The 15,051-nt window shown below is 31.1% G+C and overlaps 2 protein-coding genes across 2 annotated transcripts; both read left to right on the top strand.

Annotated features, from left to right (window-relative positions):
* The first annotated feature begins 2 nt into the window (after positions 1–2).
* Positions 3–14,739, top strand: LOC143190168 (uncharacterized). Its single transcript, XM_076394311.1, has 6 exons — positions 3–150; positions 9,618–9,763; positions 11,258–11,514; positions 13,990–14,208; positions 14,271–14,482; positions 14,533–14,739. The coding sequence occupies exons 1-6, from the start codon at positions 113–115 to the stop codon at positions 14,603–14,605; spliced, it is 945 nt and encodes a 314-aa protein (XP_076250426.1). The 5' UTR covers positions 3–112; the 3' UTR covers positions 14,606–14,739.
* Nrk (Neurospecific receptor kinase) lies at positions 505–3,436 on the top strand. The gene has a single exon (XM_076394310.1). The coding sequence runs from the start codon at positions 648–650 to the stop codon at positions 2,559–2,561; it is 1,914 nt and encodes a 637-aa protein (XP_076250425.1). The 5' UTR covers positions 505–647; the 3' UTR covers positions 2,562–3,436.
* Positions 14,740–15,051: the final 312 nt, after the last annotated feature.

The raw sequence follows: 15,051 nt of genomic DNA, 5'->3' as shown, positions 1-15,051 counted from the left end.
ATTTTAGGTTAAATGATCATATTGTGTAAAGACCAAAAATATATCTGCTACTGTAACATATTTTAATTGCTGCTCTTTAATTTTACAAGAATCGTCTAATTTAGGAAGCAAAATGAATGCATTTCAAAAAGCTAGTAAATATATTTATCGGTATGTATGTATTTTAAACATTTATATTTTTAATTTTTTTCTGTTCTTTTTGTAATTTTTTAATTAAGTAATATAATATATAATTTTTATTTTGAATACCCGTTATTTTAGCAATTTTTTTTAGTTATAATATCTAAAACATTATTTTTTAATCTGACAGCTTATTTATTGCATACTTGATTTTTAATACAATTTGTAATAATATAATAACAGAAATAACTTATTTCTACAATATATATAGATGTAGGAGTTAATAAATGAGTAATTATATATGTTTGAAATCATATTATCTTCTAGGTTCCAAAATTATAAAAATCAAATGTCATACGTCTGCCAATGCCAAAGGTTTGACATATAAATAAGTTTTTATGTCAAAAGTACTGCAAACGGGTGTTAAAGTATTGGAAAATTAATAATATATAAATTAAAATTTTTTATAACTAAGTGATAATGTTTAAGTGAAGTTAATAGATGTATTTTATATACTTCTTTCAATCATGAAAATTTTATTGGCGGGTTTATTCATATTTACATGGATTTATAGTAATAATGCAGAAGGTTATTGTAATCTTTACCATGGAAATATTTGCAAAAACTATGTAGACCATACTAAATTAATTTGGTATAATAATTCTGGTGGTTATGAAAATGAACAGATTACTACTGGCTTGTGGGATGAGATGATATCAGTGTTTGAAGAACCTTGTCGAAGTGCTGCAGAAAAACTTTTATGTGTTTACGCATTTCCAGAGTGCAATGTAACATCTCCATTGCCGTTATGTTATGAGGATTGTATCGCGGTGAAACTTTTATTTTGTTATAAAGAGTGGGCAGTTCTAGAAGATAAAAAAGCAAATGGCATTTACGTGAAATCTAGAGGCCATTTCCGCTTACCAGATTGCAGTATTTTACCAAAATATAGGGCTGCATCAAAATCAACTCCAATTTGTTCATATGCAGGATTAACTGAAATGAAACCTTCTGAAATTACATATGATTGTATTAAGGGCAAAGGACGTTATTATCAGGGTAGAGTAAATGTCACTAAAGATGGAATACCATGTCAGCGTTGGGATTCCCAAGACCCACATGCTTACAATTCACCACCTGATGTTTTCTTGGAATTAAGAAATGCTGAAAATTACTGCCGTAATGCTGGAGGTGATGAAAAAAGACCTTGGTGTTTCACCAGCAACCCATCAATAAGATGGCAACATTGTGACATACCTAGATGTCCAAATTCTACCAATGAAGATGGAGAGTTGCCAGGAATAAAAATGGAAAAATTTCTGTCTCCAACATTTTTATTAATAGCTTCTTTTTTTGGATTGTTGGTTTTAGTAATAGGTCTTTTATTAATGCTGCTTTGTCATAGATTATATAAAAGACGCTTACTAGGATACAATGCACCTGTCAATGCTGAAATCAATATTGATTTGGACAAACTCCCAAGTAATTTACAGTATCATAGGCATGGTGTACCTTTAAATCCAAAATTAGAAAAGTTGGAATATCCACGAAATGATATAATTTATTTACGTGATTTAGGGCAGGGTGCTTTTGGAAGTGTTTTTCAAGCTAAAGCTCCTGGATTGGTAACTGGAGAGGATTTCACTATTGTAGCTGTTAAAATGTTAAAAGATGATGCCTCTGAAGATATGCAAGAAGATTTTGAAAAAGAAGCTTGTCTTTTGGCTGAATTTGACCACCCAAATATTGTAAGATTACTTGGTGTATGTGCAGTTGGCCGGCCAATGTGTTTATTGTTTGAGTATATGGGTAAAGGTGATCTAAATGAATTTCTTCGTCAGTGTTCTCCAACAAATTATGTCGTGAGAAGTGCTATAAGTGGGGAGTTTACTAACAAGGAAATTTACAAGGATTTTCAGTTAACTCATATGGATCAAATAAACATCGCAGTTCAAATAGCATCAGGAATGGTGTATCTATCAGATAGGAAATTTGTTCACAGAGACCTTGCCACAAGAAATTGTCTTATAAATGATGACATGGTAGTAAAAATTGCTGACTTTGGTTTATCTCAAAAAATTTATCTTCAAGACTATTATAAAGGAACAGACAGAGATGCTATACCTGTTAGGTGGATGCCATTAGAAAGTATTCTCTATAACAAGTACACATCTGAAACAGATGTGTGGGCCTTTGGGGTCTGTCTCTGGGAGATTTTTTCATTTGCCTTGCAGCCTTACTATGGAAAGACGCATGAAGAAGTAATTAAATTTCTTAAGGATGGTAATATTATGTCGCCCCCAGAAAATACACCTAGTGAAGCCTATGAACTAATGAAAATGTGCTGGACACAAAAACCGGCCGATCGACCATGTTTCAGAGTTATTTATAATAAGCTATTAGAACTTCACGAAAATATATTGTCAACGCCTTTAGTATAAGCTCTATGTCTCTATAATCTATTGGGTGTATTTATTTAATGATTTAAATGTCTTTGATATTGATAATTTTGCACAAGGTCTCAGTATGTCTGCTATTCCACATGTTCTATTCTATGCTAAAAATTTATATCATTTGAACATTTACCGATCTTTTGTTTATTAATAAAATGTACAGTTTTTTCTTTCGCTCAAATTAATTTTCAGTGCCAAACAACAAAATATGGATCTCATTTAATAGGCAACCAATTCTGTTTAAAAAAATGACTTATAAATATAATATTGTATATTAGGACGGTTTTAAAATACCGTTGTGGCTAATATTAGGAGAGTTCAGAAAAATAAAAATTAGTGGATATTTTTGTATATCTTCAAAGTTAGTAAAATGTAAAATTAATTCGATACTTTATTTCAACTTTTACATCATGAATAATACTTATGTGATTGAAAGACAGCAGGATAAAGTTTAAATTGTTACAACAGTTCTGCTTATATTTGTTAAGGCATATGTAGTATCTAAAGTTAGATATTTCTGTCTCATAAGACGAAACATTTCACTTCTAGATGCTGTTATTATACTTTTATTGTAAATATATTTCCATTAGCACTTTAGTTTCGAAAGTTCACATTTAATGGTCTCTAGTATCACAACACCTCAATTAAAGGTCCTAAGGGTTTTAATTTTACCAGGTTCCGTAGATATTACTTCAAAACTTTATTATAAGTTTTAGTTCCTTATATTTTCTGTTAGTATGTAATTGAACAAATAAACCAAAAACTAAATGTAGAATAAATAGCATGATGAATAGTTATAAGAAACGGTTTTATATGTTTTATAAATGTCTTCAAATATATACTTGATTTTATATATACATCCACCCGTGTGTATTATTTGTTTTTAACGTACTTTGTTTGGTACGTTTCTGTAAATATTTAGAATAGTAATTTAATGACTACTGTCTTAGACCACGAAAAACTAGAGCTATATAAACAGGATTTACTATCCCTATATTTATTAACTGTAAATGATTATGTGCTGATATTTTATACCCAAACATTTTTAATTACATTGTTCATTTTAAACTGACGTTGAGTAATCCAGTCCATAATAAGCTATATATTATTTAGATTGAAATTATATATTAGCAATAAATATCTATATATTGATAAGTACAAAAAGATTACACTGTCCATTATAAATACATAAAATTAATGTCTATATATAGACAACCTCCTATTATTTTAAGAGTTTTCTGTGGCGCATTGTGACTGGCGATGAAAATTTAATATACTGCGAAAACCTCAAACAGAAAAGTCACTGGTTAGCCCAGAAAAGTAATTTACATCGAAAAACTGTACATATGATGGGATCAGCAAAGTGTACTTTACAAGCTGCTAAAACCATTTGTAACTATTACTCTAGGCATCTACCGACGTTAGCTGGATGAAGTTAACGACGTATTCTTACAAAAAGACCAGCAATAGCGAATAACAGATGTGTAGTAATGCTTGGCCGCACGCTGCAAAAGTTGTAAATGATACTCTGTTGCAGCTCGAATAGGAACTTCTGCTTCTCCCAGCGTACTCAGCAGCCATAGCAGATAGAAGGCGTTCACCTAATGGATAGAGAGAGGTGCTCTTTTTCTTTAGCTAAGATGATCAGTTAGTGATATAGATTTCTGCTGAAGCTGTAATTACACTGCATTAGTGCGTTTGTGAACATCGGAGACCCATTATTAATAGGAGGTTAATAAGGGTTGTAGTAATCATGGATCATGGCGACGAGGACACAACGGCTAGAGAAATCCTTCTATGATGAGAATACCAGAATTATGATTTTTTTGGATATTACAGATGTATCAATGTATATATAGATGATTGATAGATATATATGCGTTCAAGCATGTTGGGCTTCATACAGATGAACTGATAGGGGCGGATTTTCTTCTCATTTTACCTTAGTTAAAAAGACAGAATGCTGCCTGATACCGATGTAACCGAATGGATCTATAAAATTTGATTTGTATTAGCACTGATCGACCCTGTTGTCAAATGTCAACAAAATTCTTTAAAACGTTAATGGTAATTATTAGCAATTAAAATATAGGTTAAAAAACGACAAACTTCCAATTTAATGACCTTTAATATCTTAGTGGATAGACTATATTTGCTTGTTAAATATTATTGTTTATTTATCTGCCAGAATATGTACCTTCATTTAAAGTGATTTAAGAGTATAATCTATTAACTTAGATAAAAGTTATATTTACGATCTATTTAGTAAATCACAGAAAAGGACTTTTAGGAAATTAACTTGGAGAAGCATAAACACTTGTTCATCTCGAATTCGATTTCGTTCATTTAAGGGAAGATAAAAAATGATTGAATAACCTCGTAATTCTAACCCGATATCAATAACAGTTTTAACTAAGCAATCATACGGTATAACAAAATTAATGAGGTTTCGTTAGAATATCGTGAGAATTTTATTTTTTTATTTACAAGTGTATGTCTCCATCTAAGAAAGAAAGCCACATTTGAAATGTTAACGAATTGGGTAGTAGGAAAGGGTAATAGATCCAACCTTCTAAACCATCAAACCTAGAGTAAGACTAATACTTTCTTAGCCATATAACTAGAATTCTTGGAGGAATTCATTGTAACAATTGTTACTATGGAAAACTTATGCGTACTTTAATGTCTGTACGAACTGATTAGACCAGTTGGAGAAATGCTGTTTGTGGAATTTTACTATTATTGCATCACAACTAAAAAAGGGTTTAGAAAGAAATTTTAATAAGTTTTTTAAACTGTCGCCTAAAATAAATGGATCCATTTTGGCTTTATGCTACCACTCTACTTACAAAATGCATTGGTTGTCAGAAAACATCACAACAGATAATATGCAAATAATTCAGAATCTTAAATTCATGCTTTAAGGCAAATTCCATTAAACATGAAATATTACCTGTGAGTAACGGAGGCAACAGTACTAGTAAAGAAGATGATACTAGTACTAGTAAAGAAGATAATTTATTCTTTTTGCTGAAAGAAACATTTTTTTCATTAGACTTTTTTACATGCTCCAACAAGTGGCTGTTTGTCTCAGAGTACATTTAAACATCTAGTGTTCTTAAAATTGTTGTTTTGTTTATTAATATGCTGACTGGATAAGTTCTATTATGTTTACATAACCTAACACCTAATTGTATTTTGAGTATAATTTGTATTTCGAAGCTGGTTTAATTTGAATAACTGTGCTTGTCCTAAATCGCGTCTGCAAAACGACCGTTGTAAATAAATGCAGTGTGTACTTATTTTTTTCAAAATGGAAAATCAGCCATAGTGTCAGACAGAAGGCCTGCTGCAGAAATAGGCGGTGTCATATTGTTAAAATTTGACATGTATTTGTTTTCTCCTGAATATGAAATTAGCCATGTAAAGAACTTGAGAATGGCCCGTGTTTTTTTTTCCGCGGGATCTTTTTTGCGTTGAAAAGTTCATTGCCAATTTTTATTTCGGAGATCTTTCAGAGACCATTGAAGTGGATAGGAGTAGAGACTCGGGAAGACTCTTATCCAATGCTTTGAAAATTAGACCTTTGTGCCAGACTGGGTTAAGAGCCATGGAGATGTCTAGAAATACTGCTCTAGTTTTTTAACCTTTGAAAAGACTCTGACGGCATGCTTTAGACGTAACGCGTGCAGTCTGGTGAAGGGAAGAGTGCCTGACATGGAACCGAATTGTTCATTAATTGACTTCGAAAAAGGAGAACGTTCTATGTTCAGCTGTATATATTTTTTTAATGAACGTTCGTCTATCTCTTCGTTAAATGTGGGCCGATTTTCAAAATTCTTCTTTTATTCGAAAGAGTGCACTTCCGAGGTAGTCCCCTTAAACTTAAGTTTTCATATATTTTTTATCTAAAATTAAAAAAATTAAAATAATCAGATATTTGTGTATAATATTACTGTTGAGCTGATGTGACGGAAACTCGGAAGTCGTTCATATAAGACCTCGTAGAAATATTATATGCAACTGTTTCTATGGTGTAATGATTAGAGCGTTGAACTCCCAAACGGAGGTCAGGGATTTGGTTCCTAGCGTTGACAATTATTTTTTATTGTTGTTTAGTTAGAACATTTGTAAAATCACCTAGGCTAGGTAGCGGACCCCGGGGCCTGAAGCGCTGCTTATTTTCAATGATTGTTTCTTTATTCCTATTTTACCTCATACGGGCTGCACATTTACTTGGCCTACCCATTGTAATATTAAATAATATAACTGCGTGGTTTATTGAGTATGTGTCTAACACTAAAAAGAAAAAAATAAAATATTTTTAACAAAAAATTGAACCGACTTCAAAAAATAAATAAGGAACTCACTAAAAGTAAAAAAATAATGAAACAGATTTTTAACACAAAAAAAAACATTTTAAAATAAAATATGTACATAATAATCATTGTAATAACTAGATAAAAATAAACAAAACCTTATTTTACCTATCTACTACACGTATTTTATATTCTTCTATATACACCCAATTTAGCTTAATATCTACCTAAACCTATTTATCTATTTACAATATTATTTTAACTACTACCAACTGATCAGTTTAAAGTCGATGCCGATCCCATATTTTATTTTAAAATGTTTTTTTGTGTTAAATATCTAAGATTGATTATTTTTAATTTTTTGTGAGTTCCTTATTTATTTTTTGAAGCCGGTTCAATTGTTTTGTTAGAAATATTTTATTTGATATTATTTCGAGATGATGTTCATTTAGTGTACGAATTATCCTGATTCTGCGAGTTTTTATAGAGTAGTTTAACAGATCTATAATTCGGATATGGCTAACTTTCCGTTATGTGTTCTTGTTTCCTAACTTTGGCGTAACCAAGTGATAATCGAACATGCAATAACCGCATGATGTTTTCCACGTCAGAATTATTACTTTTTTATTTTTCATGAAGTTCGTTTGAGGGGTGACAGAATATGGGTTTATCTTCATTAACATTTTTAACCTTTCTGAGAATATCGTCAACAATTTTGGGAATGTTTATGAAAAATGGACCATTTCATCTCACATTTGTGTGTGCTACAAGTCACCCTTTTCTAGGCCAGTGGAATTCTGGGATTCGCGGTACTTTGAGGGGGTATGTTAAGGGGTTGAATTTGAGGAGGCTGGAGATCTTACCTAGAACGGTCGGACTCTTGAGGTCAGCTTTTTGTTTCTCTATGGTAGTGTAATCATTTGGTTGAGGGCTCTGATGCTAACAATATTTGCGGTATTTGGAATGTCTTGTGTTAGCTTTTTAACTAAGTATTATATTAGTATGTGCTAAATTAGGCTTATAATAGACTACCCCAGAGTTAGGAGTATGGGCCTGTAATCTGAGTCTAAGTTATCACTATCATTATGTTTATTTAAAAAGTTAATATGATCCAGGCGGTGCTATCGGTTCTACTTTTTATGTATGTTATGATGTATGTTGAGGTCCTCTGAGTTTTTGAAACAACTCTTTTAGATTCATAATATAAAAATTAAGGGATCTAATTTTAAAATTTGAATACGTGCTGCAAAATAAAGAACGTGCGCTTGGTGATCAGACAGTGATTTTTTTTATTAATTACATCTTACTTTATATATGCTTGGTACTATCTTAATTTACAAATTAATTAATTACTACTATTCCGTTGTGTTGTACTTGCATTAATACACAAGCAAGGCGAGTACGGAATTAATACATCAGTAGGTATTTTCCAAATTGAAACAAAACTTTACTATATAAGAATACTCTTATATAGTAAAGAATTTCGTGTAATTTGGTTCGCTTCAATCTTCTGATTATCTGTGTGTTGTCCAGTAGCTGTGTTGCTTCCATGTTGCTGTGATTTAGCAATCTTTTTTCATGTTTTAAGGCGAAATCTTGAATCAATTTGTGTATGAGTCATGTGAGTAATCGGGCATCCGTCAAGTGACATAATTAGGTTTTTGTCATTTTGCCGCAACGAAAAATTAACATAGACAGATTTTGGAGCTATTAAACTGTATTTTCCAATCTTTAGTCTATTTGTAGATCTTTTTTACCGCTACTTGTACTTTTTCTACAGCATTAGACAGAGATACATCTTTTGCCATGATAACTGTAACTAACTAAGCCTTATAAGAGGAGTTTATAAAACAAAATAAAGGACAGTGTTCGAATTAAGTGAGTGTTTGTCTTACAAGTTATATTTTACATTTTTTGCGGAGAAAACTGTGAAACTGAGAAAGCTGTGATAATTTCATTCCAACGTAGCTTCACAAATTTTGAGAATAATAAGAATTGTCTGTTTTACGAAGGAAAACTACTAAAGGTGAATGAAGGTAAAATGAAGGTATTTAATGATTAATGCAATAAGATATGTGACTATATGACATTTTATTATTTGAACCTTACATCAATTATTTAATTATTTACTTTATAGTCCTACGTTTTGAAAAATCAATAGTTAATTTATTGATTGTAAATACATTCCTTTTATATATATTTCTAAATTGTAAAAAATATATTACCTAATTGTGTTCGTTATTGTTTTAATATACATGTTAATCAACTATATAAATCAATCATTATCAACTTCAAAATTGTTTTATTCATATATTCTCTATTTTAATATATAAACATTTATTACTTCATTTATTATTCCATGTTTATAACATAAAAATAAAGATCATGTATATATAAAATAATCTTACTTACTTGTTATAAAGTTCAGTGGCGTAGTAATTTACATTTATATCTGTATAAATGGCACAATTATTAACCAACCGCCTTCATAATTTTTCTGAAGACTACCTTTGATAATGTGTGAACAGTGTTAGTATCTGTTTCATTAACACGTCGGCAAAAGTCGACTATTTGTAGTTATATGTTGTAATGATAAAGTTATATTTATTAAATTATTGTCAAATATCGACCACTGGGTGTTAACCAGTTATGAACAATCGCTTTAAAGCATCTTTCAGTGCACAGACATAGGCAATGATTATTGTTATCTAATTTTATGTTTTAGGGTTTTTGCTGCTAAATTAACAATAAAAAATATTTCTGCTATAAAGACAAGGAAAATAAACACTGAAAACATATTACCATATAAAATAGGTTTCATTGGCGATGGGGCTATGGCTAAAGCTATTTGCAAAAGCATCAAGAAAAAAGGTAAAATGATAGTTGATACTCTACTATATGTAAAAATCTTTGCTATAATTATGTATTTTCAAAATAACACATTGTAATACAATATTAACTCAATCATTTTGTTTGTATCTTTATGGAGAACGTGATTAATTAATTTTTATTATTTTTAAATACAATATAATACGACGGTCAAGATATAGTTATTGACAATAAAAAAGATATGAGTTATGAGGCGAGTACGGGATTAATACATAATACATATAATGTATTTCTCAAATTAAAATAAAGCTAATCTATTTAAGCTAAAGTTAAGAATACTCTTACAAACTAAACAAGTTTGTGTGGTTTGGTTCGCTTCAATCTTCTGATTTCCTGCCTGTTATCCAGTATTGCTTCCACATTGCTGCGATTTACCTTATTTCATGTTTTAAAGCGAAATCTTGGATCATTTCTTGTATTCATTTACATCCATCCATCCATTATGTAGCGATAAGCTTTGGTAACTAACTGCACTTAAACTTATTAATCTTTTTTCATAATTTAAAGGCGTTTGGTGAACTGCTAAAGGTATCTTCCTCCCAACGGAACATTTTTTTGTCAAATCTGTCGCGTAATGAATATATCCCATTACTAATGTTCAATTTTCAGTCAAATTATTAAGAGTTACATCTGTCAAATGGGCGATACGTTAAAGAGGTGACATGATTCTTATTTTCAGTACTTGATGGAACACAATAATTCTCAACATACCATTTAGAGGTAACAGTCTTAAATTATATCATAAAATTAGGTTTTTTACATATTGTGTCGTACATGACTTAACATGATTTTGTGCCCTCCATTATTTAACATATCTAAATTTGATTATCAAATTCTAACAAGCTGTGCTTTTGGTAAATCTATCAGATAATAGGGTATAACTGACTTGTTGAAATATTTTGCAAATCCATATTCGCACAGCATTGCGTAAACTCATACGTAGGCTTCAGAGCTAAATTCAGTTGTTCTCCTCCATTATACTCATCACCGCACCAATATTTTCGTTTATTACCAATATTAAAATACCAATAGGCGGACAAGCATCTTTTAACGTATAACCTCATCCAAATAATTTATACCACCTAAACAAAAAACATAGCTAATGATAATTTAAACGCCAATTTTGAACTTTATTCACTTCATCCCATTTTTTTTGTCCATAGTAAATTAATAAATTAATTAAAAATACATTTTTAATTAAATTTTTAACCATAGTAAATCATTACCAAGACCAATACCATGGTTTCATACAATTTTTTTCGATAATGAACGCTTATTCCAAATATGTGAATTTAATAAACTAAATTAACATGGACAAGGATTCCATTGCAAACAACAATTTGTTTTGCATGACTAACTAAAATGTTCTAGTGTCACAAATTATAGATTGACCCTCGTAAAATATTTACCATTATAATATATGTCCTACTAGATTTTTATTTTTATTATTCTTATTTTATCGGCAAAATATTTTAGGTTTGATTGAATATTCTCAAGTTTATGTCTCGAGTCCTTTTTCCAAAAATCTTGATTCATGGGAAAAATTAGGTGCAAATGTTTTTACTGATAATGCCGTAGTCGCAAAAGAAGCTGATATAATATTCTTAGCGGTAAAGCCTCATATTCTACAAGGAGCCGTAAAAACAATTTCTGAGGTTCCATGGCGCTCCCAAATTAAAGACAAACTATTTATATCAATATTGGCGGGAATTACTATTGCTGATTTGGAACAGGCAAGTTTAATAAATATATATATATATATATATATATATATATATATATATATATATATATATATATATATATAATATAGAATATGTATTATTTTGAAACGTTAACGGAAATTGTAAATATTTTGTTTGTTCTGTTTTTAAAACTAAAATATCTTAAGGAAACTGCATTCAAATTTTGTGTTTCGTGTGAGAAGTGATCCTGTTCTAAGGCGCCTAGGGAGAGCCTTACATTGAGCATGTTCGTGAAACTCTTCACGGACGGGAAAAGCTTTATTTACATCGATACTCTTTCAAACATTTTTGAACAGCCTCGGTACAAATTAAATCGCCAGGCTGTTAACTAGTTGTTCTTCTTCCCTACTTCGGGGTATTTTTGAATGAATTTATTCCATGCCACTGGGTTGCCTTTATAAAATTGTGTGAATCTATTAAAGCTTTTTCTAGTTGATTACTACCCCAGTCTTCATAACTTGCTCCTTCAAGTCCATTATCGCCTTACATTATATATGAACCCGTGGTCTTTCGTACCACTGAGGTATCGTAGTACTCTTTTTGAAACTCTCCATGCGTTTTTTGTTGGTCTACCTAAATATCTTATAAACGGTACGTCTTTAATTATTTATTCCCTAATATCAATATTAAAGTTGGCTTCCATTGGTGTATCAAAGTGGTTTGTTTAGATATGATCTAGTAATTAACGAGAATTATATAAGACAGTATTTTAATCTCCTATTGTGTTTACTATACAGTTTAAATTATTTCCCCACTTTTGCTGATATTAAAACTAATTTCAATTGGTGTTGTTATCTTTCATGTTTGCTCGAGCAGTTGTTAAATGATGAAACGTTAAACACTTTCCTGTCTTATCTATTTCCATCCGATTCTTCCTAAAAGCTTTCCATTAGGTCCGCTGTTTGCTCTTCGTATCCTTTTATTAATGCATCAGCATTAAATATTAACGAATAATAAACCTTTTGCGAATAAACAATAGTCATCTGATAGTGTGATCTCTCCAATTGTAACTTCTTCATCAGTTCATTGAATCTTATGTGGCAATAGTTTGGTGAACTTCTTGCATACAGTTTATCCGAACAATGCTTGATTTAATTGTTGGTGTCTTGTTTCAGTAATTGAACCCTCTGATTTTCTGATATAGATGTTTTGTCCATTATTCCATTTAAAATTACGATTTAAATGTCATTTGTTTTATCTTCCCGTTTTTTTGAATTGATATTTATATCAAAATTCTAATACTTTGCAACTAAAATCTTCTCCATTTGTTTCAATGTCTTTTTTATCCCACCTGTAATGTCCTTAATCCCGCACACAACCTTCTTCTACTTTCCTTTTGCGAACGTGCGACCAGCTTGAAACTGGTTAAACTAATTTTTAACGGTCACGATCGAAGGAGAAGTCACCGTATGCAATAACTAAGCGCTCTTTAATTTCGCTGCGTGATTTCTCTTCCAAAAACAAGAATCGAATCACCGACCAATCTTTTTCATTTTTTTGAAATCCGCGGACACGCCTGCTTCCACACGCGGTCAAAATAAAACTAGGAGTCCGATTTGGCTGAAATTTTCACAGTAGCCGTCTACAAGAATATACTGTAGTAAATTTCTCTTGTGATAGTGACGCCATCGGGCTGTGGTGCTAAGAACTTATCGGACTGCCTTTATTTTTTGCAATTTTAGCTGCTTGCAATACCTCTTGCTGATCCCGCCATATGCACAGTAAAACTTAATGTCCATGAATATTTCGCTTCGGTGTCGATATGCATTTGAGGTTATCATAATAGATCTATTTTTCATGCCTACTTACAATACGGCACAGAAAACTCTTCTTTTTAACTTGAAAAGCAATGAAACCGTCAATTTATCTGGTAGGCACTTTCCCTACTTTTGAATACTTCCCATTGCATATACACATCTGGAAACAGTTGGTTCATCACCTGTTAAACCGTTCAAGTTCTGGTGAAAGTTTGATCTGGCATTTCGTCCAGTTAATCTTAGTATTCATTCTCTCCAAACTTTTTGGATCCTCCAGGTCGTTCTTTGCCGTTGACATTAGAATCACTATTTTTAAATCGGTGAAACCCAAATCAAATATGACTGAATCCATAACTTTCTAAATGTGTTTGGTAAACTTAGACAGAAGATTTTTTAAAATTAAACAATAAAAGCAATGAACGTCGAAAATGCTTTTCCGGGTGTTTCATAATTAGCGTCTATACATCTATATACTTGATTATTCAATAATACTATTTAATACTAAAATTTTATTTTAATCATAATCAAAACCATTGAATTTGTCAGTTCGGTTAGTTTATTTAACGTATGTTTACAATGATAGATGGCACCCACAGATTTAAAAATAATTACCATAATATCTTTGTCCGTCAACGTTTTATGTATATCAAACTTATAGAACTAATTATTAACAAATAAACTATATTATTGAGTTAATTAATTTTAGATGCTGTCAAAATTTGATAGAAGTCGAGTTGTCCGTGTAATGCCAAATACACCTATGCTAGCGGGTGAAGGGTGTACAGTATATTGTCCTGGATCTACCGTAACTACAGAAGATTTAAATGTAGTTCAGACTTTGCTAGAAGTTACCGGTATGTGTCAAGTATTACCGGAACATATGATAAACGCAGTAGGTGCTGTATCTGCTAGTGGACCAGCATTCGTAAGAACCGAACATTTTTAACAACTTTTTGAAATCTGCAATTAAATTTTCTTATTATATAGGTATATCTCTTTATTGAGGCTTTATCTGATGGAGGTGTTCGAATGGGTTTACATCGTGAAATGGCCACTAGATTTGCAGCGCAAACTGTCCTGGGGGCTGCCAAAATGGTTCTTGAAACGAACAAGCATATGGGGACATTGAAAGATGAAGTATGTTCAGCCGGAGGGCAAACAATAGCTGGAATACATGCTTTAGAAAGGGGTGGTGTTAGGTTTGATTGAGATATAACATTTAGTTTTTTAATTTACAATAAATTTGTAGGGGTGTGGTTATGGATGCTGTGGAGGCCGCTGCCCTTAAAGCCGCCGAGTTAGGGAAATTAACAAAAAAATAAGGATATGTAAAATTATATCTATTAACTCTTATATACTATTTATTCTAATAGTGTACTTAAATAACATACATATTATACTATATATCTGTATAACATAACATGACAATATAATTATAATCTATTTCTTTTGTCTATTTTTCTGATTTTAAATTTTTCATATAAACTTTCCATTAATTCATCTTGCAACTTGTTCATCATTCACTGAATCTTCTGTTCCAGTATTTTGGTGAATTTCTTACATACAGCTTCGCCAAACAACGCTCGATTTAATTATAGGTATCTTGTTTCGGTAAAAGAATACATTCCAACGTCAATTTCCTTTATCATTCAGTTATTTTTTTTATAACATCTTTATTAGATACGCTTAGTACAATCTTAATTTACAATTAATTTATTACTTTTTCCTATGTACTTGGATTAATTAACAAGCAAGACGAGTGCGAGAA

Source organism: Rhynchophorus ferrugineus, unplaced genomic scaffold, assembly GCF_030347505.1.
Source record: "Rhynchophorus ferrugineus isolate W39M unplaced genomic scaffold, kcgeb_rfMv2 rfM2, whole genome shotgun sequence".
Classification (NCBI taxonomy): domain Eukaryota; kingdom Metazoa; phylum Arthropoda; class Insecta; order Coleoptera; family Curculionidae; genus Rhynchophorus; species Rhynchophorus ferrugineus.
This window is presented reverse-complemented; position numbering and strand designations above follow the sequence as displayed.

What these genes read in the sequence shown, in the direction of transcription:
- Nrk (XM_076394310.1), top strand. Translation starts at nt 648, where the DNA reads ATGAAAATTTTATTGGCGGGTTTATTCATATTTACATGGATTTATAGT.
- LOC143190168 (XM_076394311.1), top strand. Translation starts at nt 113, where the DNA reads ATGAATGCATTTCAAAAAGCTAGTAAATATATTTATCG. An exon ending in CTGCTAGTGGACCAGCATTC is followed by an intron (nt 14,209 to 14,270) that starts GTAAGAACCGAA and finishes CTTATTATATAG; the next exon opens with GTATATCTCTTTATTGAGGC. An exon ending in TTAGAAAGGGGTGGTGTTAG is followed by an intron (nt 14,483 to 14,532) that starts GTTTGATTGAGA and finishes ATAAATTTGTAG; the next exon opens with GGGTGTGGTTATGGATGCTG.